The 24,135-nt window shown below is 39.4% G+C and overlaps 4 protein-coding genes and 1 non-coding gene across 7 annotated transcripts; 1 reads left to right on the forward strand and 4 right to left on the reverse strand.

The window, feature by feature from the left end:
• Window positions 1–1,171: 1,171 nt before the first annotated feature.
• Window positions 1,172–6,931, reverse strand: LOC125213762 (N6-adenosine-methyltransferase non-catalytic subunit MTB). 2 transcript variants are annotated; one of them, XM_048114494.1, is made up of 8 exons: window positions 6,804–6,905; window positions 6,565–6,635; window positions 3,509–6,145; window positions 3,225–3,308; window positions 2,980–3,084; window positions 2,127–2,235; window positions 1,792–1,943; window positions 1,172–1,666 (listed from the first exon to the last, which is right to left on the reverse strand). In XM_048114494.1, the coding sequence occupies exons 3-8, from the start codon at window positions 6,080–6,082 to the stop codon at window positions 1,229–1,231; spliced, it is 3,462 nt and encodes a 1,153-aa protein (XP_047970451.1). In that variant the 5' UTR covers window positions 6,083–6,145; window positions 6,565–6,635; window positions 6,804–6,905; the 3' UTR covers window positions 1,172–1,228. The 2 variants fall into 2 exon arrangements, with proteins under 2 accessions (XP_047970451.1, XP_047970458.1); XM_048114501.1 differs by lacking the exon at window positions 6,565–6,635 and having other exon boundaries at window positions 6,804–6,931.
• A 1,306-nt stretch (window positions 6,932–8,237) lies between these two features.
• LOC125202534 (probable acetyltransferase NATA1-like) lies at window positions 8,238–9,193 on the reverse strand. The gene has a single exon (XM_048100945.1). It carries the CDS (start codon window positions 9,124–9,126, stop codon window positions 8,407–8,409), a length of 720 nt encoding a protein of 239 aa, XP_047956902.1. The 5' UTR covers window positions 9,127–9,193; the 3' UTR covers window positions 8,238–8,406.
• Window positions 9,194–9,753: 560 nt separating this feature from the next.
• LOC125224008 (probable lysine-specific demethylase ELF6) lies at window positions 9,754–15,309 on the reverse strand. Of its 2 annotated transcripts, XM_048127350.1 has the most exons (8): window positions 15,217–15,308; window positions 13,783–14,143; window positions 13,594–13,672; window positions 13,394–13,461; window positions 13,111–13,261; window positions 12,233–12,762; window positions 11,814–12,083; window positions 9,754–11,716 (listed from the first exon to the last, which is right to left on the reverse strand). In XM_048127350.1, exons 2-8 carry the CDS (start codon window positions 14,084–14,086, stop codon window positions 9,978–9,980), a joined length of 3,141 nt encoding a protein of 1,046 aa, XP_047983307.1. In that variant the 5' UTR covers window positions 14,087–14,143; window positions 15,217–15,308; the 3' UTR covers window positions 9,754–9,977. The 2 variants fall into 2 exon arrangements, with proteins under 2 accessions (XP_047983307.1, XP_047983298.1); XM_048127341.1 differs by having other exon boundaries at window positions 13,783–15,309.
• Window positions 15,310–16,194: 885 nt separating this feature from the next.
• LOC125202357 (uncharacterized protein At4g18490) lies at window positions 16,195–22,729 on the forward strand. Its single transcript, XM_048100741.1, has 15 exons — window positions 16,195–16,301; window positions 17,654–17,734; window positions 18,168–18,291; window positions 18,574–18,762; window positions 18,856–20,085; window positions 20,242–20,427; window positions 20,495–20,614; window positions 21,007–21,162; window positions 21,260–21,425; window positions 21,570–21,637; window positions 21,731–21,770; window positions 21,851–22,030; window positions 22,170–22,280; window positions 22,355–22,434; window positions 22,521–22,729. The coding sequence occupies exons 2-14, from the start codon at window positions 17,683–17,685 to the stop codon at window positions 22,409–22,411; spliced, it is 2,679 nt and encodes an 892-aa protein (XP_047956698.1). The 5' UTR covers window positions 16,195–16,301; window positions 17,654–17,682; the 3' UTR covers window positions 22,412–22,434; window positions 22,521–22,729.
• Window positions 22,730–22,996: 267 nt separating this feature from the next.
• On the reverse strand, window positions 22,997–23,082 carry TRNAY-GUA. The gene is given in 2 exon segments: window positions 22,997–23,032; window positions 23,046–23,082. It is a non-coding gene; the product is annotated as a tRNA-Tyr (tRNA).
• Between the last annotated feature and the right edge of the window lie 1,053 nt (window positions 23,083–24,135).

The following is a 24,135-nucleotide window of genomic DNA, read 5'->3' on the forward strand; positions in this document are numbered from 1 at the left end:
GTGTATGTTACATCACAAATAGTTTTACTCTAGCCATTTACATCAGATTTAAATTTTACGCTATTTTTTATATTTCACAACATTTTTGCAATAGCGCCATATTTGATGTGAGTTTGGATTTGGTGTATGGTTGAAGAAGATTTCTACACCAAAACGAATTTTTTGTGTGTAGTTCGAGATGATTTAAGTTCAAAACACCTACTCAGTCGCATCTTTAAATTTCACACGTACGCGCTACATCTATATATTCAAATATATAATGTGTTGGAAATTTTTATTGAAATATCGAAGTTATAATATAATCAATCATTTTTTAAAGTTGTGAAGAAATATCGAAGTTATAATATACTCCCTCCGGTCCGAATTAAATGTTTCATATTTCCTTATTTGGATGGTTCCCAATAAATGTCTAATTTCACTTTTACTAATCTTAGTAAATGGATCTCATATTCTACTAACTAATCTCACTCATATTTTATTAAACTGATTCATATAAATGTAGTACTCATAATCTACTAACTTTTCATCCACTTTTCTTCGTAAAATTAAATAATTTCTTAAAGCTCAAGTCAGTTAAATATGAGACCTTTGATAAGGATCGAATAGAATAACTAGTAATTTTTTAAAATTGTGAAATTGACAAGAAATCAACTAAACTTAGTGATTTTTTCTGGCAATTTTCCTTTTTATCTACATATATTGTCATGGCATGAAGAGATGAATGAACAATCATTACATATATACAATTGGGATAACTAGAGATTATATGGGATTATATATCAAACTGCTTTATCTGTCCTTTAATTTATTGATTGACGGCCTAGAGATAAAGGTGGATTCTCTTTATCATTACTTTTATTTATTAACCAAAATTAATTTTTATTCATAATAACAAACACATTTATTTATAAAATAATTACTTTTAAACAATACAAGAATAATAAATTTTGTTTGGAGCTCATAGTGGGAAATTAATGGGGGAAATGACTTGAAAAATATAGAAATATATATAAATCGAGATTTGACAATTATTCAAAATATATTGACATCTCTTAAAGACTATTTATGTCGTTTCTAAGTTTTTAAACTCGCAATAAATACCAAATTTTGTGATTTATGTCGTGTGTTATTATAGTATCGACGTCAAAAAACAGCACAGAGGAGGAAGATATAGCAAAAACAGTTTATGAGATTGAAATATGAATCAAAAATTTTGAAAAGGCACAAGCTACAACATATTCATCCCTCTATGAGATTCATAATCAATAAAGTCTCCAGCAGGCGGCCCAAATGGTGCATTATACCCATACATATCGAACATCCTCTCGTCCGAGGGCAGATGGCCGCCGCCTTCTCGTCCCTTGAACGCCTCCAACGGGGAGGCCCACGGGGCCGGAGAGGGGAGGTTGGAGCTCGACCCTTCCTGGTTCAGATTAGGCGCCTGGTGGTTCTGAGGCGAAGTGCCAGTCGGCCTCTTGGAGCTCGAATTCGCTGTTGTTAGAGAGATGGAAGCTGACTGCTGCTGGTTCTTCATCGGTGACTTGGGCCGGAGGGATTCTATTTCAGGTGTCGTCAGGACGAGATGGGGCGCCTCCGGTGGTGGGTTTCTCCCGCCCCCTCCGACCCAAACCTTCCCGTCCTTGTCTCCAAAGTTCCTCACATATGCCTGGATATGACAACGAGCAACGAGATGAAAAGCAGAACATATGAGAAAGAATATACATTGTCACACAGCACACAAGTCTCGAGGAGCAGAGCAAAGAAAGTTCTTAGGGGTGACGAGGAGCATACCTCAGAATTGAAGTTTGAAGAGGATAATCCTGTGCCAACTGTCAACCAGCCGGAACGAATGTTATGGTCCTCGCCAAAAAGCTCGAGCCTTCTTCGACCGAGAGCAAAATGCTCAATTATTCGGTACATATCCTCAGGTTTTGCAGTAGAACCTAGAATACCGTTGTACGAAAAAAATCACAAAAAAATGTATGGATACTAACAGAAACTGAAGCAGGATCCATTTGATGTTATTTCAAATTCAATAACTGAATAACTAGGAAGGCAATTCAAGACAAAAACTTCTAATAAGAACTACTGAAGAAAATTTCCATTCAAGTCGCTATCATGCTTACCGTAAGGCGGCTCCTCGGCTATTATCACATCAGTATCGATGTTGGCATGGATTATATGGCCATCCGTACTGCGACGGACAGTCCCCTTTATGCCCATCAAGCAATGCTCCTTCAGATTAACAAAAAATAGTTGAGAGAAGTATTATGGAAGTCACCATCCTTTTACTACAGGATACATACAAATGAATGGAAGGGAATTGAAATGGGACATCATTGAAACTTAACCCAGAAAACAAGTGCAGCTGCAATAGTAATCTCAATAGATAATGAAATCATATGAAAAAATATTGAGATAGACTTCATGTTGATGCGGCTGCAACTTTATAGCAAAAAATTGTTGCCAGCTAGAAGAATGAGATATAACCCATTTTTAAGACATTTGATGCTTAAGAAATACTTAATCCACATTAACCAAACATGTGTAGTTTCGATTGGATTGATTATTCACATCATAAGGAACAAGACCATTAGTTAAAAAAAATACATAATCTCTATTTCCTTCAGGGTATTGACATTTTAAAATTTAACAGGATTTTGGTATATCCTGTACTTCTGCATCTTTCTTTCTTTTTTTGGTAATTACCAAGACCGGCGGGCCCAAGGACTTCCCCGCGCTGATTTGTAGGCACCTCAATGGGTGGGACAGCTGGCCCAAGGATTTAAAGTTGCTTGTAGGCCTTCTCAAACATAATTTTGTATTCTATCAAGTGTAAAATGCAATTTCTACTGAGAGAGCTTTATTATGTCCAATCCATCTTTACTGAGCTTTCCTATATTATGCAGTATGCACTAAAAGAATACAAGATACCACTATTAAGATTTAAGCATTGCAACAAACTATTATCCCAATTACCTTTGAGCGCTGAAAGAGAGTATGAGAATCATGGCGTAGTCCAGGTGTGGCATTTGTTTTATTTGTCTTCACCCAGCATATATCTTCACATCTACGAAATCCCCACTAAATGAAACAAAAACAGTATATGTAAGTAAATGGTGTATTGGATCGGAAAATGAATCGGAACAGGCAAAGGAAGCAAACAGGATGTATGAGAAACTTAGAACTGCAAATTCATTGTTACAATGCCTCTAATTCTTTACCTTCTTCAGACATTGTCGGCCTTGCTCCAGCCCGACACCATCACCAACCCAAAGGAAGATAAAAGATGGAGTGTCGGCAATTGCCTACAAAATAATAGGAAAAAAAAGGAAAAGTTAAGGTTATTCCTAGTGGACAAGAGGGAGATACATTACAATAATAGGTTAATGATTTTACATAGGTATGAGTCAAATTCCAGGAGTGACGCAAATTACAGGAGCCTTTTTTCAACTTCCATGCATTACAAAATTGCACAATAAAGAGGTATGATTCAAATAAAACTAACCTCAATCTTCAAGTTCATTATTTCTTCAAATGTCCAGTGATCTGTGTGGTCAGTGACACCAGGAGCTCGATGGACATATTCTTCCCATGGTGGGTCTACGAGAATTACATCAAACTTGGTACCAAAAAATTCTGAAGAAAGCACTTGCTCCCGCAGGTCACACTTGTAGTACATAGGAGCAGAAGCAGATTTGGAAACAATTTCATCCTTTTTTTGTATAAGCTCCCGAAGCTTTGGATAGTCCTCCACAACACTAGTGAGCTCTAACTCTCTGATGAAATTCTGCGGCCGCATACCAGTGTCAACAAAGTTCTGAGAGTAATCATTTTGCTCTCCTCTAGACGGAGCTTTTCCAGGAGGAGCATTTATTCTAGGTGGATTCCATCCTCCAGATGCTTTGTCTTGTGGCTGGCCACGACCTGCTGGGGACATTGCATTAAAATTTGGACCAGACATACTAGGAAGCATTCCCCTTCCAGGCCCTGATGGATTAAACATCATAGCAGCGTTTGGAGCATTTCCTAGATTTGGGGAGAATCTAGGTCCTAGTGGACTAGGAGGGACAGGAGGGAGGCCAGGTGGAACAGCAAGCATATTCATATCAACACCTCGAGCTCCAGGCCATAACATGGGAGCTTGAAATGGTGGAATAAAGACTCCAGGAGAAATGGGACCTGGAGCAGGAGACATATTAGGGGGCAAAGATTGCATATGCCCAGGAGGTGGTAGTCCAAGTGGACCAAAAGTCGATCCAGATAATGGCACTGGAATACCGCCTTGCTGGTTGTCTCTTCCAGAAGGTCTACCCCGTCCTGGTCTCCCCATTCTATTTCCCCTGTTACCTTGAGAGGGAGATCTACCATACGAACCAGGATCCTGACCCCCAGGTAGAGCTAAAGAGCCACCACTGGAACTTTGGGCACCAGCACCGCGGTTGGATGCAATAGGTTTCTGACCTCTAGATTTTTCTCCCTGAAAGTCATTGTCATCCCTCCATGAATTCTGGTCCTGCATTGCAAGATCACCATCTAGGACTCTGTCTTTTGTATCTTCACCAGATTGTGCAGATCCTTGTACGCTTCGTGATCTCTCCTCCCTTGAATAAGCAAATTCCTCCCCTTCCTGAATAAGGTCACTATTTCTGGATCTAGAATCTTCTCTTCCATAATCAAATGGCTTGGTTTGGATTTCAATGACATCATAATTTTCATTTGATATTCCATACTTTGAAGAGGTTTTCACAGCTTCAGTTCTGCTTCCATCTTTTCTACCGCCAGAGCGACCATCAACCCTATCACGGCCACGCCGGGGCAACTCCCAGTCCCTGATGCCATCAGGGGCTGGGTCATTATCTCTTGCCTCCTTGTCATGCTTTCTTTTCCAAGCATCTTTAGCATTTTCCCGGTCCCAACTTCTCTCACTCCAACTATCATCTCTTCCTTTTGATCTATCATCGTATGAGCCATCTTTTCCCGAATCCTTCCTCCTAGCTGGAGTGCTTCTTTCATAGTCCATCTCAGAATTATCTGTGTCAAATTGACGTCTTCCACTCTTCTCAGGCACTCTGGATGTGCTGTTATCTACATCTCTTCTACTTTTGTCTCTCCCCCATGCACCTGCATCTTCCTCAGCATTAGAAGATCTCCCATAGCTGTCAGCAACATCTCTAGTGGGATTTCTTTGTTGTCTATGCTCCTGAGATCTTTCTTTGTTTGATGCATCATCACGTGCCAAACTTCCCCTATTGTCTTCTTCAGGAAATTCAGACCTTCCTCTAGTTTTCCTTTCTGAATCAACTCGTCTCTCCTCTCTGTCATTGGACCTTATACCTTTCTCATTAACTGGTTCAGAGCCCTTGCTTTGGATATCGTTTGATTCAATTTGCAAAGGATCACTTCTCTCTCTTTCATTTGCACTGTCCAGTTTAACATCAGAAGGTTTGCAACTTCTTGCATCAGACTTGTCTCCATAGTCGTATGCTCTACCAGTGTCATCAGGCTCATCCCATCTCCTGCGATGACTTCTGCCATGCTCAGCAACACCATGTGGCTTCTCTCGCCCCACATCTTTTTTGACCATATCTCTATCTGGCACCTTCTCCATATCAGTGTCCTGTTCTGGGTACTTGGAAGAAGATTTTTTTCTGTCACTTTCTTCAGTTCTACTGTGTCCTCCACCCCCAGGTTTTTCCCCACCATCAAGCTTATTTTCTGCATCATTATCTTCGTACCAGGAGCTTAACACATCCAGTGTACTCTCTTCTTGCTTCTTCTTCAACTGCTTAGACCGTGACTCTCTTCTGCTTCCATAGTCATCCTGATCACTATCACCTCTGCTTGAACTGCCCACCCTCTTCCGACTCTCATGTCTCTCCGATGTACTTCTTCTTTTCCCACTCCCATCTAAGCCATCAACATCATCACCACTCCCTTGTTGCCTAGACTTGCTTAACCGTTGCCTCCTCTTCTCATCACCAACCCATTCATCATCATCCCTCACAATATCAATGTTCACCTCTATATCCTCCTCAATTTCCCGTTTCTTAGAACTCCTAACACGTTCAGGAGATCCCATAACAAAAATTTATCTCCTCTTTCAATAGGACAATACTCAGGTAGGCGTAATCAGTGCAGCATCCTAAATTCAATCAACAAGGAAGGAAAATGACGAAACAATGTATCAGGACAAATGAAATAATCACAAACTAAAAAAGAGATTCCAAATTCATAAATCAAAATTTCCATTAAATAGTATCTAGAGCACTGCTTCTCCCAAAAATATGTTCTTTGAGGGAAGAAATCAATAAAGCAAAGCATTTCACATAGCATCAGGTCCCAAAATCCGGATCTTGCCATGTTTATTCAATAGAAAACAAACTCCCCTAATTTACAATATAGTTGCAAGAAACATCAAAACACACTTCCTATAAATAACTCTGCAGTTCTTACTTCTTGACAATTTAAGCAAGAGATGCACAGATTCAGAAAAACATATCTCAGAAACCCTAGATATTCGATGCTTTCAAGCTGGAAATGGACAAATAACAAAAATCCAACCTTTCTCAAATACGGACACCCCCAAACTCCACCATCGACTAAAACCCACAATCTCAGGTAGAGAAACCGAACTACAAGAATGTAAACAAATTCAGGCCAACTCAAATTCAGAAATCGCAGGGCAATCAAAATCCCCCAATACGAATTAATCAAAACGGATTCATCTATCTCAAAAGCAAAAAATAAAATGGAGAATAGAGAAATCAATAGCCAATGCTGGAATTCAAAGTTCCACTCACCCGAAGCAGCAGCGGCGGCGGCTCCGCTGTTGGTGGCTGAGGGGAAAACGTCGTCGTAGTAGATGAAATCGCAGAGGGAAGAAAGCGGGTTTGAAGCACTTAGGTTTTTGGAGAGGGCTTATCAAATTAGACGATTTATTTTTTATACAAAAATATTAAACAATTTATTGTATATATTAATAAGTTGGCCTATTTTTTTAATTTCACGTATAATAAAATTACTACCATTATTTAATAAATTACATGGAATATCTCGTTATATTATGAATATTTGAATCAATTTTATAAAAAAAATCAAATTTTCATTTTCTTATTGAAACTTGATTTTTCAATGGTTTAGTGCTTGAATTATGGTTGCAATGAATCTCAATAATGTGAAATTACGTTATGAGGTGCAAATCAAAATTAGAACGCTTATGTTTGATTAGAAGATGGAAAAGTTACATTTCATATTAGGGTAAAGTCATTTTCTTATTAAGCTAAAGAAAATGTGTATAGGCCCAATTCTTTATTTAAAATTGGAAATAAAATTAGTAAAACAAGAATATTTCCAATATCTTTATTTTTTCCAATTACAATTCACCGGTCTGTTTATTAGCGGCTAACAATTAAATGTTTGATTTTTCAATTTGTAAGCTATATGAAAATCATCTTATCAATTATATGTCTGTTTGCTCAATATCAATTAAATGTTTTGTTTTTTTAATATAAACACTCGAATCATCAATTTGTTGATTGAAAATAAGATGTCTTACCAACTAAGTTTTACAAATAAAAGTACATTGCATTTTATCTCACATACACAATTTTAAGAGCATGAGCAAGACTAAGTTACAACATTCATCCTGACTATAGTAGGTAGATAAAATTTCATCAAAAGCTCCTTACTATATAGTAGGTAGATAAAATTTCATCAAAAGCTCCAAACATAGCTCAAACCAGCAACCAACTCGAAACACCGAATTCACTCTAAGATGACTCGAATCCTCGACTATTGGTTTGAGAGGATCATCTTAGTTGGCAAGAACAACTTAGTTGCAAGCTCCATACATAGCTCAAACCAGCACACAATTTCAATCACACGCACCATAAGATAACTTGAACCCTCAACTATTAATTTCCATCCCTAGATAAGTTATCATCCCTATCAAACATGGCCTTAGGGTTCGACTAAGGTGAGACACAGCACTTAGCTATAAGCTTCGAACATAGCTCAAACCAAGACACAACTCCAAACACACTGCGCACTCAAACCCTTGACTATTGATTTAATGTTCGACTTGGTGCCTTAGTTGGTAAGACACACTTAGCCATAAGCTCCAAACATAGCTCAAACAAGCACGCAGCATGAGATGACTCGAGCCCTCAGCATTGATTTAGGGTCCGACTTAGCGTCTCACCAACTAAGATGCACTTATTTCTAATCTCCAAACATAGCTCAAAACAGCAGTAATTTACTAATTTTCATCAACAAAAGAGCAATTTCAACACTCAAATCAAAAGCAAAGTACAAAATTCAATAACACAGCTACAACATTAGAGTTTAACAAAGCTCAAAATTAACACAGCAATTTATTAATCCCCGCTCCAAAACGCCGTCGTATCAACCTAGGTTGATACGCCCAAATGCCTGAAGCTCGTCGCCGGTGAGGCGGCAAATCCTCCACTCCGGCAAAATCTTCGCCCCCATCTGCTCGTAAAACCTAATCGCATTCACATTCCAATCGAGAACCACCCACTCCACCCTCCCGTACCCCATCTTCGCCGCCTGCGCCGCCACCGCCGTCAGCAGCAGCCGCCCCAGCCCCTTCCGGCGGTAGCACTCCCTCACGAAAATATCCTCGATGTAAAACCCTGGCTTCGCCAAAAACGTCGAGTAATTGGGGAAAAACAGCACGAATCCCCCAATTACAACGTCGTGCACTAGAACATCCGGGGCGTTGCTAGTGAAATCAGCCCGATCGGAATCGTCGATTGGGAGATCGAGGTGGACGGGCTTGAGGATCGGGGTGAAATGGGGATCTGCGGCGGCGGGGGGAGCGAAGGGGGCGGGGGAGAGCTCGAGCATGAGGACGGTGAAGGAGGTGAAGGGGGGAGGGGCGGAGGGGGGGAAGAGCGTGGCGGAGAGGGACTCAGGGGTGGCTTCGCAGAGGTGGGTGAGGCGCTCGAAGACGGCCATTTGGTGGATGAGCTTGTGAATGTGGGGGACGTCGGCGGCGGTGGCGAGGCGGATGCGGGTGAAGAGAGTGTCGCCTGGAGGGGTGGTTTCTGGGAGGAAGATGTGAGCTTCGGATGGAGGCGGCGGTGGAGCTGCAGCTGCCATTTTTGTGGAGGTTTTGAGAATGTTCTTGATTGAGTGAGAGATATGAAAGAGATTTGTAGTTGGTGAGTGAGGGTTTATAAAGGGAAAAAAAGAAAACAATTAAGCACTATGCAATTGAAAAATCAAACTTATATCTATTGACGAAATTTTACTGGGCTGTATAAATTTCTCATCCGACCCGATTCGATAAATTTCCGATACAAATTTATCCTACGTGACGAGCCGGAGGTATGACTTGGTAACTCCACTAGTTCTGATTGTTTTTCTTCTATCTTGCAATCATCAACCTCGAACTTATCACACACGTACAAGTACCACAAATGAAAAAATACAATCAAATTCAGTATAAAAGTAGCATTAATTCATCAATTCGAATTGAATCCTAAATTTGTCATTTGTCAAATCACACCTCTGGCGTGCCACGTAGGATAAGTTTGTTTCGGAAATCTATCGGGTCAGGTCGATGAGAAATTTACATAATCCGATAAAGTTCATACCTTTTCATGCAACATTTAAAGTTCACGGAAAAAAACCAAACTATGTTAAAAGTTCATGAGTTTACAGACATTTTGCCCTATAAAATTTACCATATATAGGGATAAAAATGTGAGTTAAATAATCGGTCAATAAAAAAAATTGCAATTATCATTACAATTAAGAATTTCAATGTTTTTGCATTGCACAGACAAAATAACAGAAGGTTCAACAACACATAAAAATGGCCTACTTTCAACAGTTTCATCTTCCCTAACCTAAGCTATTACCAGAATGGATCATACCTTACACCATTCTTGAGCTCCTTAGCCCAAGAAAACTGCATTGCTAACGCGTAAAAGGAGAGAGACGAACACCTACGCTGGTGGGCTTACATAATGTCCGGTTTTTCTTCTATGCCGGCTGAAATCTGATACAAATCTGAAGGTGAGACCACATCCCTTGATTTTGCAGACATATGGCCTCTCTCCCGTGTGCACGCGTAGATGCTCAGTTCTTGCCCAGGCCCACTTGAACGACATTGTGCAGCCGTCCCAAGGACATTTCAGAGGCCTATCATCGTCGTGGACGCGCTGGTGCAGTGTGGCGTATTTGTGGGAGTTGAATTTCTTCCTGCACCCCTCGACCGGGCACTGGTTTCCTTTGTGCAGGAGTAGCTCAGCCTTTGTCCGGAACTTCATTGTGCAGCCGTCTAACTCACACTGATGACGTCCCTTTGCGTTTCCTTTCTTCTCCTTGCGAGGGACGGGCTGATCTGCAGCCTTCCTCGACTTCTTCACTGCCGGTGCTTCCTCATCTGGTTCCCTGTTGTCAGTAACACGAGTTGATGGATTTTCTCTTGCCCGAGGTCTCAACCCCTCGCACGGGCTTCTGGTAAAGCCGCTGAAATGGACGTGATCATCTAATTGCAGGCCGAGGAGTTCTCTTTTCCTTTTCCTTTTGCTTCCGGCTTCTGTTTTGGGATCATCGACACTGTTATCCTCCAGCTCAGCGATGGGCTTGCTGGCTTCATTAGTCTCACCTTCACAATTTTCAGGAGTCGAAATAACTCTCTCTTGATTGTCATCATCATCTTCGTCTGTCTGTACAGACCGCTGTCCTTCAGAGCTTGAGGAATTCGGTACCTCATTCTCTGTGGCAAGTTGATCAGACGCTGTTTCAACCTGCTCTTCGTCTGAAGCGTTTGAACAGTCGTCGTGTCTAGAAGTTTCTTCAATCTCACAACATCCATCAGACTGAACATTATCCGGCACCGCACAGTCATTATCCGCCAGCCGATCACAAGCTTCGCTTGGCAGAGCGGCTTCATCAACAGTGTCTTCCTCTCTCGGAATTTCATCTCCTGCAACATCATCAATCCCATTTTTATCCGTAGTCGAGCCAACAGTCTCGGAATTGCACCTCTCACTTTCCTGGCTGCCACCATCGGCCGCCTTGATGTCATGACACGAATCACCAGATTTTTCCGAAGCATTCTCAACTGGAGTGGAGGCAACAGTGGAGTTGGCAGAGTGAGATTCAAAGGATGAAGCCATCAAGTGCTCACCATGAAACTCGGACGCTCCATGAGAAGGTAATACAGTCGGCCCTGAGGCCGTTTCTCCTGCTATGTTTTCTACAGAAACACCGACCTTGCATCGCTTCCTCGAATATTGGATAAGCTTTTCATCTTTCTTAGCCGTTTGTTGTTCGCTTTTCCCATTCATATCCTCCTTGGCAGCTTCAAAGCTGGGGAAGGGTTTACTCTGCAAGAGACGTTTCTGATGGCGCTTTGAACGTAATTTTCTCGACAGCCACTTTGTGCGGGAAGCATCTGAAACAGGGGCTGCATTGTGAAACAATCCGCCCAAGCTCAGTAAATGCCGAACATTCACAGATGGAGAACTCTTCTTCATCTTCACACAATGCTGTAGATTGATATTCAACAACGACGTCCAGTCTTCTACACGGGTGACTTTTTCTTCTCTATCAATAGCAATATCGATCAGCTTCAGATCTTCGGGAGAAGCATTACCCAGTTGCGTCTCTGTATAACTAAAAGGAACAGCTATCTCCTCTGCAATGGCTGCAGCATGGGCCTTTATTTTCTGAAAGTCTAAACAAAACAATATAGAGAAGTTAATCAACTAGAACGAACCAGCAACGAACATGGAGGCAAAGGAGATTATACATAAACCAAAGAGTGTATTTACCTGAATGACAAATCACAAGAACATTTGCTCCGCCTCTCGAACTCAACAATTTTTCAATTTCAATCGCGTGCTCTAGACAAAATATCCTTGGTTTTCGAGATACATTAGATATGTCCCAACCCATGTCTATCTTAACATCCGGAGAAACAGTGTCATGATTTGAAGATGGGGAGTGGTCATGGGCCAGGGGCCGACATTTTTTGGCAGCTAAAGATGTTTCAGCAACATAGTGGAGATCCTTTTTGCTCAACTTAGATTTCATCTTCGCATCTAGTAATAGAAAAGATCAGTTAGAGTAGGTCCGTCTGCATGAAAGTCATTGCACGCAGCATTTCTCATTATTAAGCAGATTCGCAGAATTTATATTGAATGAGAACCAAGAAAATGATCGAGAAAAAAAAGTGATATTGGGATCTAACCTTCAGAAGAACCTTCCACCACATTACAGGTACGAGCAGATTCCACAGGAACAGCAACAGGATCCACACGCAGAAGATCAACCGATGCTATGTCAGATGGTTGCACGACTGCCATAAATGGAAAACCAAGGATGCCACAAGCAACACAAGGTAAAGTCCCTGATTCTATTTGAAAGTCGTATGACAAGTCATCATCATCAAGATCATAACCAACAGAACTTATATACTTGCTCAGCTCATTGACATCATGTGCACTGTCATTTTTTGCAGGAGAATTCTCCCCCACTGATGTCAACACAGAAGCATCTGTGTCATGGCAGAGTTCAGATACTTTACTCGAAGATGGAAGTGAATCAACATCCCACAGAACTGCGTGGTAGTAGGAATTTCTTTGGAGAAGAATAGCCACCCGATTGTTTTCACACAAGACATCTTCTATAAATGCTCTCTTTACAGACAATTCTCTTTCTTCCTTCAAACGATCTCTCGAACGTGAGCTTCGTACCCCAGGCAATAAGGATCTCGGTATTCTGTAATTCAGTCAGATCCATCCAATCAAGATTGTGGTAATCATTAATCTAGAAAACATCAATTGATGCAATGTCAAGTGAATAAGTATGAGACGTCACGTGTATGGGTGCTAATACAGCCGATATTTCCATTTTCTACTAACAAAAAGTCAAACAACGGCAGACAGACAAGATGGGACTACTTATCATGAAAGTGAGGTAACAGCTACAGAGGAGGAGAGAGAAATCAAATCTAAAAATAAACAAGTCCCGAGTCGAGTTCTTGGTATAAGAATTGCGGCAAACAACTTCATGAATGCCAACCTAATACCCTTATAACTGAAGTCCAATGAAGGTGGCTATGCTTACCTTGAAATGAAAGACATGGTTAACAAGTACAACAGTTGCTGATGAGAAAGCATAGGAAGGTAATTCATGGCAGCTCTGCGAACAGCAGCTTCTTTAGCTATTGCAAGCCACTTAGCAGTTCCGAAATTAGCAGCTTCTCCACAATTGAAACCTAAGTTTGAATTGCCAACGCAATGATCAGGATATGCTACTTGCAGACAAGTTGCATTCTGCAAAATCGTGCGACTTTGCTCACCAAGAGAAAACATAAGCATTTCAACTTATGAAGCAAAAGAATAATTACCGTGACTGAATCCTATGTGGTAAGCTCTTGGAAAAGTCACAACAAATTCACCAGGATACTGTACAAGCCTAAGATAACGACAATTTGCAAATCAGATTTATATAGCTGGAAAACATATGCATCACAAAAATTAGCTCGCAAGTGAGTAAGTCCACCAGTCATTAGAAGAATAGTCTAATTTTTACACAAAAACCACCAACCTGCAACACGGGATGCCAGATGCAACAATAGCTTCAGGAGACAAAACAGTAGTCTTTTCCCCCAAGTGAGATAGTGCAACTGAAACCACAGTAAATTACGTCTGAGTGTCATAAGTTCACACTTCACATGAATCAAGGACTAGAATGATAGCGGCAATATGATATCTTCAGTAACAAACATGTACATACCTAACCGATCAGGATTTCCTCCATAGGCACGAAGACGAATAGCTTCCTCAAAGTTGAAAGCATCATCTCCTGGTACAGCATACCAAGTTTTGGGGGAGCCCACGTGCAGGAAATTCAAGCTGTGAAGCTCGTGATCTTCCACATGCCAAGCAAACCAACTGAACAACATCCCAATATAAACCATGGGAGACGTCACACCAGGGATATCATCTGGCATGAAACGAGTTAGCGATCCTGCTGACCTAGCCATGACTTGTAAATTCCAAGGACTATTTGAAAGCTTCCACCCAGAAGTGCCTTCCATTTCGCTCCTATCTTGAGAATCTTTCCGGCCAGAAAAGGAAGCATCATCACGTGTAGGCTGTGAAGGTAGACAATTCAGAACAGTCTCTGTATGGGAACTAGGATTGTTCTGGATGCCCAAATCATTATCATTGCTAACACTATTCACTGTTTCTACTTGATCATTCTTGCTGTCAGAACTACCTAAATTATTCCTGTCAAACGAGTTCCTCTTCCTCGTCTTCCTCCTCTTTCTGCGTCTGTCAAAGTAACGCAACAGCCCCTCAGGCTCACTAAACCCGGAGCCGGGCACATCATTCGCATATTCCACATATATAGGCTTCTCCGAAGCAGCTTTCCAGAACAAGGTCTCGATAACTAAGGGATTGACATCTTTCACAACCCCAAGCGTGCTCTTAGCGAAAGCCTTGGCCTTAGCCTCAAACTGCTCAAGCGTATAAACTTCCCCACTCTGCCAGACCTGCTTCTGAGCCCTGAGCACGTGATCCCCGACCCCCTCCTTCACCTTTTTCCCCTTCTCACAGCCCAATTCTTGCTGCCTTGTGGTAAAAACAGCCCTAGACTTTCTATCACATTCACTCCTAACATGATCATCTGTCTTTGAGGACCGCACAAGACTCACATTACCATCCAATTCCGGACACTTGGAGAGAGACTTATTCAAGTTATGAAGCACATACTTTCTTGACGGCTTTGGCAATGGAGGAATCACTTTACATATGCCAAAAGCACTAGCCTCTTTCTCTATCTTAGATATGTAAGCAATTGGGTCGGCAAATTCAGTATCAGTGGGGTAAAATTCAGGCGCCAAAGGCAACCTCTCAAGCCATTTGGGTATTTCAACATTCTTCATTTCAGTAACCTAAAGCTCATAACCCCAATTTTGAAATCTTTACACCACTTGCACTCCAACACCAAGAAATAAGCTACTGCACTATAATATACAAGAAGAAACTACTAAAGATACAATTTTCGACCGAAATTTTATCATAGGTCTTCAATTTCAACTGAATTGAAAACTACATTTGTTTCATAAACCAATTCTCTAACCGCATACAACCAAGGATTAACAAGAATTTGTGGAGCACAATAAATTCGATTTCAAAGGTGAAAAATTGAGAACAGGAAAACCTCTATCTTCAACCGAATCGAGAATGGTTGGGAGTTCCAACGCGAGCATGAATTTTTGAGGTGGGGGTGAGAAAGAAGAGGAGAGAGGTCTAGGTTTTTTAATTTGGGCGAAATTAATGTGCGCAAGATAGACCGTGGGATTCTAAGCGTGCGCCGTGGCTAACGTGAGCGCGACGTGTATTTCACTGTTGCTAGGCTGTACAGGTTTAACCTTTTGTTAGTGGGGCCCACCGGGAGTATCATATGCCTAGCGCGCATTTTAGCACAGGTGACGGGCGCGGCAAATTATTTAATCCATGCAATTATCATCCAAATGATAATTTTATATTTATGTATTTATTAATTAATTAAATATGGAGAACAATGTACTGAAATGTAACTTGTATTAGTAGTAGTTATTTACATGTACTGATGTACATGACGTTTTGGAATTTAATACCATTGCCTTAAGTAACTCTTCATTTATGTCTATTTTTTCCACCAAATAATGATTTTTTCACTCGGGATTAGGTAATTAGGATTAATATATGGGAGTATGAATACGAGGAATTTTGATAATTTAGAGTCCCTAGCAATGTATATTTTCAAATTCCATTTATTGTTATACTTGAAGAGACTCAAATATCTCTATAAAAACAAGAGTGACTGAGAGAGTAGAGAGTGAGAACAGAATAATAACTGTGTGTTGGGAAGATAAAGACGAAAATAGTTGGTATCTGACAGTCCTGACGTTTGGATAGTCTCTTCTATGTTCCTATTAGTTATTGGGAGAGTTTGATTGGGGTAATGTCCTATTATTGCTGGAAGAGGGTTTTCTAAAAAATAAAATAAAAACGTAAAGTTTAATAGTTATGTCAATTGACTCAATTCATTACAATGTGAAAATTAAGTTTCAAAAATAAAATAAATATGCGAGAGTTTCTATTCTAAAATAAATATAAACGCAAATTCTCGTGTTGGGATTCCCATTTGCTCCTACAGTCGTGTCGTGTGTATATAAACACTGCAACTCAAACTTTTACCGCGAGCTCCACTTTTCTCGCTCTGTGCGCGCATTTTTTCGATTCTCATCACTCCGATTCAAGGTCTCTCTCTCTCGATCCTGATCTACATTGTGCTGCAATACTATACGATGCGTTTATTGCTATATATTTTTAGGTTATGGTCGAACTAATTGTGTGATATCGCTCATTGAAGATTGTAGCCGATTTAGGATCGTTCGCCAAAAATCGATCTCAAATTCCTATGTAAATCTTCGAGAATCACGCCTAAGTGTATACAGTGCGAGAATCATGAAAATGTGTGTCTCAGGGGATGAAATTGATCTGCCGCTGCTTGGATTCATATTTGCTAAGATGTTTGATAGCGTGAATTTGTTGAATGAAGATTTGAATCGTATATGTTTTTCTTTTAATCAATTAGATTATAGCTGATTTTGGTTAGATCGCTAAAAATCCATCTCAAATTCTATTAAGTACATACAGTGCGGGAATCATCAAAATGTTTGTCTTAGGGGTTAAAATTTATCTGCTATTTGGATTTATATTTGCTGAGATGTTTGATAATATGTGAATTTTTTGGATGATAATTTGAATGTGTGTGTTTTCGTTTAAATGTGTAACTCTTTCATGTTATTTTAACTGAAGTTGATGTATATATATTTTGGAAACAGACGTAGGAACTCTATTATCAATGCGGATTCTGATGTTCCAATCATTTTGTGTTCTGCTCTGAGTTAAATTTAACAGATTAGGATATTAAATTATAAAATTACAATTTCCGGAAGAACCAGGATAAAAGAAGGAGAATTAAGAAACCATAGGTGAATATATGAGTGGGAAGAGAGGATGAGATAAGTAGGGAATTGGCTGTATGCAAACTGTTTGCAGCCTGCTGATATCAAAATCCATGTCAGGAGTGGCAAGGATGGTAAATAGTAGAAGTGGATGGCTATCATCCGTAGACTATGCCTATGACTCAATGATTGAAACTTCACTATGGACCTTGTCCTGAAGGATCATAACTTGAGGAGCTTGACACTTCATTTTATGATTGCTAATTGTTGGGGCAGCTATTCTGAGTCTGTTTGGTTCCATGAAAGTAGAACAGCTCAGAATTCAGCTACAGTTTTTATCATCAAACAACTTATGTGCAGCTGCGCTTCTATCGTTATACTCAATGACCTTAAGAAATTTCTAACTTAAGAGGTTTTAACCCTTCAAGGGGTATATAATACTCATCTAGTTAGAAACACTAGCTTCTATACGATATCATAAGTCTTTGATGTTCTATGATTCATTTCTTCCTGACTTTAAAAAGACCAGAATACTCTTAATCTACATCATATTAAGGTGCAGTAGATATCTGTTACTCTTTTCAATAATCATTTATTCCCCTGTTTTATTTAATTTTCAAACTGAATAGCCATTTCTTGTAGAACACAGACGTTAATAGCTGTGAACTAAGATGGCTGACCCTCAGAAGAAGAAGAATGTGAAGGAGAAAGATCCTATGGAAGGTATTGAATCTGTTTTCATGATCATGTCTTTTGAACGTATGAAATGTCTTGTAGATTGATATTTGCTAAGTTGGATTGTAGTTTCATTTGTTAATTTAATTTTATCACATAAAAAAGAATAACATCACCTAACATGTGTTTCAAGTGAGATATTATAGGGTTGGATGGCAGTAGAAAGGACATATAGCCACCAATATTGGCCTATGGCCGACTTTAGTGAGAAAAATAGTAGTCAGGCTGAAGATAGAGGAACTGGAATCCTACTTGTTCCTTTTATGTTCCTGGAAGATAACTTAATCATAATGATTAATACTGAATATGGGGAAACCTATATCTCTGCTTCTACCAATGGTTTTACTGCCACAAATGCATTTTTTAATATATTAATCCCTGATATTAAATCTCCCATCATTGTTTGGTATGCTTGGTGCAGATCTGGATATTGGAGATGATATCTTTTCTTGGAAATCAATTTCAATGGGAGAGGGGGATGGGCTGGATTTCGACTTCACCCCAGTTTCTAAGGGCAATAAAGAAACATTTAAATTTGACAAAGAGTAATTTGATTTTTAAGTTATTCAGCTTTTTTTAACCTGAGTTGTGGCTTAGTCATTTTTATGGTTACTGGTCTGTTTAGCATGTACCTGGGCGTTCATGCGTATCTCCTGGAACAATCTATTGATCTTGTACACGTTCTCAACTTGAGTTACACGTTTACTCGATTTCTTCTGACTTTCTGCTCTTAGTAAAGGTTTCATTGATGGACAGTTGTAATATTATAGCAGCGTATAAAGTTCCAAGCCTTAGCCAGGGCTAACGGAATTGCTGCGACATTCCAGGGATATGGATTTTAATTTGGATGCTGATTTCGGAAAGATGGCGTCGTTCGATTTGGATATGTCAGATCTGGATATCTCACCACAAGAAAAAAAAGAAGCAAAAACAAAGGAGAAGCCTCAAAAATCATCCAGTGGAACGAATAAAGAAAAAACTGATCATTTCACTTTTGGAATTGATTTTGATGATGGGTGAGTGTGCTGATACTCATTTTAAGTTCATTTGTTGCATGGTTCCATTGCCTACTTCACTTAATTTGACTGTACATATTTTTCCAAATCTAGGTTCGACGATTTTGGTTTTGACTCAGTCCCAAGAAAAGAAGGTACAAAAGTTCAGAGTGACAAAAACAACAAAGAAAGTTCCCCAGATTTCGGATTTGACTCTACCCCAAGAAAAGAAGGTACTAAAGTTCAGAGTGACAAAAACAACAAAGAAAGTTCCCCAGATTTCGGATTTGACTCTATCCCAAGAAACGAAGGTGCTAAAGTTCAGAGTGACAAACACAACAAAGAAAGTTCCCCAAATTTCGGTTTTGACTCAATCCCAAGAAAAGAAGGTTCAAAAGTTCAGAGTGACAAGAACAACAAAGAACGTACCCCAGATGGAAGTGGCTGTCAAGATAAGGAAATATCTACTTACAAAAATGAAACTGGAAGTAAGAGTACTTCAAAAGGTGGCATGCAAAAGCCATCTTTTGACCTGGTTCTTGAACCCACAAGGAAAATTTACCCTCCAAAGTTGGGAATGGATGACGGTGTTACTCAAGAACATTTAGCTGGAGCTGATGAAGTGAAAGGTCCTCTGGAGACAACAATATCCAGGGAAATACCTGATGTCAGTCCATCTGAAAGGTTGGTTCTCCTAGAACAAGCTGATCTTCAAGCTTGTACTGAAAATGATGTAATGCTGGACTTGTCATCCGGTCCTCTATCTAAGAATGAGCCAAGTGGATGTAATTCATCAGCTCTGGAGAAAAAGGTAGATTCTGTGGACGCAAGTAAGAGTGGCTCTCACGAAGAACAAGATGCTAACACTGCATTGGTAGCTGATTCAACATTTGATTGCAAACATACAACATCTAGAAACTCACAGCACCACCAAGCAGATGCAATCTCAGAGAACATTGCTGAGACAAGTGGACATGATTCATCAGTGGCAGAGAGCAAGCTCAGCTGTATGGATACAAATGCTAGCAGCTTAAATGGAGAACAAGATGCTAACATAACATCAGTTGTTGGTTCATCCTGTGATTACAAACATACATCCAAAGCCTCACAGCACGATCAGGCTGAGGTGTTCTCAGACAACATCAATGGCGAAAGGACTCAGGATGGGATCCAAAATCTCGTGGAAGACGATGGAGGAAGAGCTGAACTAGGCCAAACTAATCCACAAGTTGAAATTCCATGTACGACTGGTGTTTTATCAGGGATTCCCTGTGACAGTGATGCACAATCTAGCAAGGAGAATCAGGAATTTTCTTGTAAAATGCTCAAGCCTTCATTAACCAGGTGAGGTTGCATGTGCTCTTTTTCCGTTCCATTTTCTTAAACTAAAGTACCAGTGACACCATTATTTTTTGTGAAAATATTTTAATCCACTCACGATATTGAACTATTCGGTATTTAACCGATGGCTTTTTATTTGTGATTGCTATGATGAGGCAGTCAGACAGCTAATCCATTGCAAAAGCCAATTCAAAACATAAAAGAGCCTCTCATGAAACGCCCACAGCCTTCAGTTCAGTTAAAGAAACCTGAATGTTCCATCCCAAAGGCGTCAATCCAGGAAACTTTGTCGTCATTAAGTAGTAAACAGATGAGCTCTGCTCTACCAAGTCTAGTTCAAGCAAGGTGTGTATATTAATATTTCCGTAACTTGTTGATTTGTTCACTCTCTCATATGGCTTGGACAAAACAGGAGTGGTGATGCGACTCAAAGTGAGAAAAAATTATCATTGCAATGTTCTAAAACACTACTGAGGGGGATTATTCCACAAATTCAGAGCCAGAAAAGCTGCAGTCCTCTAAAGATTCATGGGTGAGGCTCAACTGATTGTTCGGATTGTTCGGATAACTCAAATTAATATTGATATTTTCGTTAACCAACAGATCATGATAGTACTTTGAAACTAAGACTAGTAAGAAATTCTCTTTTGTTAGTCTGACAATTATGTCATTGTTAAACATTTGGCTTAGAGGCCCCCGTTGCCGATGAAAGATTGATCCTAAGATATCATCAAAAGGGTTTAGACACTCTCTTAAGTGGTTTTGTAGGCCTTTCTGTGGATGGTCTACACCTCTAAGCAAGCCTATTGCCGTTATATTCAGTATCATATCATAGTACTTTCATCTATTACACAAAAAATGGTGAATGATATTGTACAAGTCTAAGAAATTTTGACTTTATTTTGTGAACTTTTTACTGTTCAGTATGGAAACCAATCATAAACCAGCAGAAAGCAGTGAAAATCCAAAATTATTAGCATCTATACTGTCAAATAAAAACACTCCTGTGCAAGTGGATAAAACTTCTGCTATCGAAGGTGGTAGGAAGCTCCCTGATACACCTGCACTGAAACTCTCGAGGTGAAATCATCTTTGATCTTCAGGAGTCTAGCTATGGTTTAAATTGAGATTATATATTATCTACTGTCAACTTCTCTATCCAATCTTGAACTGGCAGATTAAGCATTGATTCAACAAAGCCACCAATTTTGACAAAGAGCAGGCCAGTTGAAAGCAGTAGTCAGAAAAGTGTTTCAGTTAGCAAATCGCCACTTGGTACTGCTAATATTCGGGACAAGTGTAAGCCAATGACTTCTACCCTATCTGTGAAGCGGACACTAGAGGTACGTTTATGATCGTTGTGTACTACCTTGTTCATCCAATGAATTTTGTCAGTGAAAATAATGTTATCTATGCATCATCATTCAGCTTGAGATATATAACTGACCACATAATGCATCTCTAAATGGACTTACATTCTTGTACAGGACGACACTGCAGATACTAGTTCCCTCCATCCAGCTAAACGTCTTTCGCCACAAGTAGCTAGGAGCAGGTACCCTATAAATCCATGTTTTATGATAGTATGTAGAGTTGCGACCTTCTAGGTTATAATATGCTCATGCCTGATGATCTGTGAAACGTGCAGGAGTTTCGTGGAAACATCAGAAAAGGTTCTGGACAAAAAGGTAATTTAGTGAGTTTAATGGAATAAGAATTAACTGCTACAAGGTAAAAGATTTGATGGCTCATATTTTCCAATTACTAGTCACCCATACCCATCAATCGCATGAAAGATGATCGCATCAAAAGCCCGACCAGCAACTGCCAAGTCGTTCCACTTGCCATCTCCCATGGCTTCAAGACTAAAGGATTAGAGATAACATCCTCGAAAAGAGATGATAGCAATATTAAACTGGCCAATGCTTACAGCAAGGAACTTGATGACGTAAGAATACTTGTCCGTTTCTTATTATTCCAGTTTTGAAGAAGCTGGAGTTGATTCACTTTTCCTTCACAAGTCAGCCGATTCTAGGAAATATAATAATGTTGCGGTGGTGGTGGTGGTGGTAATTTTTTCCTTGCAGCTTTGCGATCTCCTCAGCAAAAAAAATGATGAAGCCAAAGAACTACTGGCTCGATCAGTATTGAACAGCAATAAGCTGATGATGCTCAACGCTCCCCTGTTGGAGGAGAAGATATCCTTTACTTCTATACATCTTTTTTCGTAATTCGTGCGAGTACAGTAGTGTTGGCCTTTACTAGTGATAACATCCGCGCAACGCAGAATTCTTTTGCCAGGTTAACACTCAGCAGCAACAAAGGATGAAATCATCAACTTGGGATATGAAGGTAGCATTTTCCCCCTCGGTCTCGATCTCGTCTCCGGTCACTTGATTTCTATTTTACTTATCTTGAACTTGAACTACGTTTTTCAGGTAACAGCATTATCAATGACTGTGGAGAAACTGAATCTGCTCTTACAGTTCAACGGCTTCGCACACATGAGCGTGGTCTCATCTCATCGTTTGCAGTGGTAATTCAATAATGCACCTTCTCTTTCAAGTATCGAAAAATACTTGTTTCATAAGATCAATAGTGACGCCCGGTTAAATAAAAATAATCATATAGTCTTATATATTGTGGACATTTTACTTTGAAATAACAACTCTTCAAAGAAACATAATTGAAATAAATTAATATCGCAACTTTGAAAAATTAATTCGATAATATGATACATAGAAGAATGAAAGGACTAAAAAGCCACATTATTTATTTGGGACGTATGTTGAAAATCAATAAATTAGAACACGACAATATTTAAATAACATTCTTCAGAAAAACATGGTAATTGAAGTAGTAGTAAAATTTATTGCAACTTTGATCGATTGAAAAATAAAAGGTGTAAAAAATATCCGACTTACCGGATTCGAACCAGTGACCTAAGGATAGCCATGAACACACTACAGTCCTCCGCTCTACCAACTGAGCTAAGGTCGGATGTGCTGAGTTTTGTATCAATTATTTATATAATGTTTAAATTGAGGCCCAACTAAACATGTGTCTTGCACTTGAAGCCCAATAGTGGGATTGGGCTGAGCAGAACCTATTGAATTTTCCTGAGGATTAGAATTACCGGTTTTGGGTAGCAAGCAAATGAACATCGTCGTTTAAGACATTAAGTATGCGTTGAAGTCGATGTCATATTTAGATTCAATTTAGTTCTTGTTGGCTTTCAAGTCATCTTTTGGATCGATGTGAAGCAAATGGTTGTACATTGAACCAAAAAAATCTTAGATGAAATTTAAAAAAGAAAATCAACATTCTCACTCCGAAAAGAATGAACTACGAGGGTCGACTATCCATCAAATTTATATAGTACTCCCTCCATTCTATTACATGTGAGACATTTTTTTGGGGCATAGGTTTTTAGGAGTAAAATAAATTAGAGAGATAAAGTGTTACTTTTTGCCATAAAGAGAAATGTCTCATTTATAGTGAGATGACCTAAAATGGAATACGTCTCACTTACAATGAGACAAAGTGAGTAATAAAATATTGTTATGGAATATGTGAGTGTCTTTGTGAAAGACTTGAGTACTATAATAATTTATGGGTAGAGTGAAATAATGTGGTGTGAACCACCGATTCTGGGTATTGTTTGATGATATAGTACTGTTAAAATAAATTGTACGTTCTGTAGAGAGATATTGTCATTGTAAATTAAATGAGATTTAAAATATTTTACCTTTTGTGTTACAACCAATAGTAGGATCTACTACTATTAGACAATGTTAAAGTGGGTGTGTTTCTGTTATAATAATAAGATCGAGAAATATACAACTACACATACACTAGTAGTCTAATTCAACATAGATTATGTTGCATTATCGTCGAACAAATATGCATTGAATCAATAATTATTTTTTTTCATATAATATCGAGCATTCTTTAATTGACTACGACAAAGCGTATATCCAAGTTCGAATTGTTTCCAATACATATGCAAATTGGAATATATAAGTTTAGTAATTCAACAACACTTTCTATGAA

The sequence above is a fragment of the Salvia hispanica genome, chromosome 1 (genome assembly GCF_023119035.1).
Source record: "Salvia hispanica cultivar TCC Black 2014 chromosome 1, UniMelb_Shisp_WGS_1.0, whole genome shotgun sequence".
Taxonomy (NCBI): Eukaryota; Viridiplantae; Streptophyta; class Magnoliopsida; order Lamiales; family Lamiaceae; genus Salvia; species Salvia hispanica.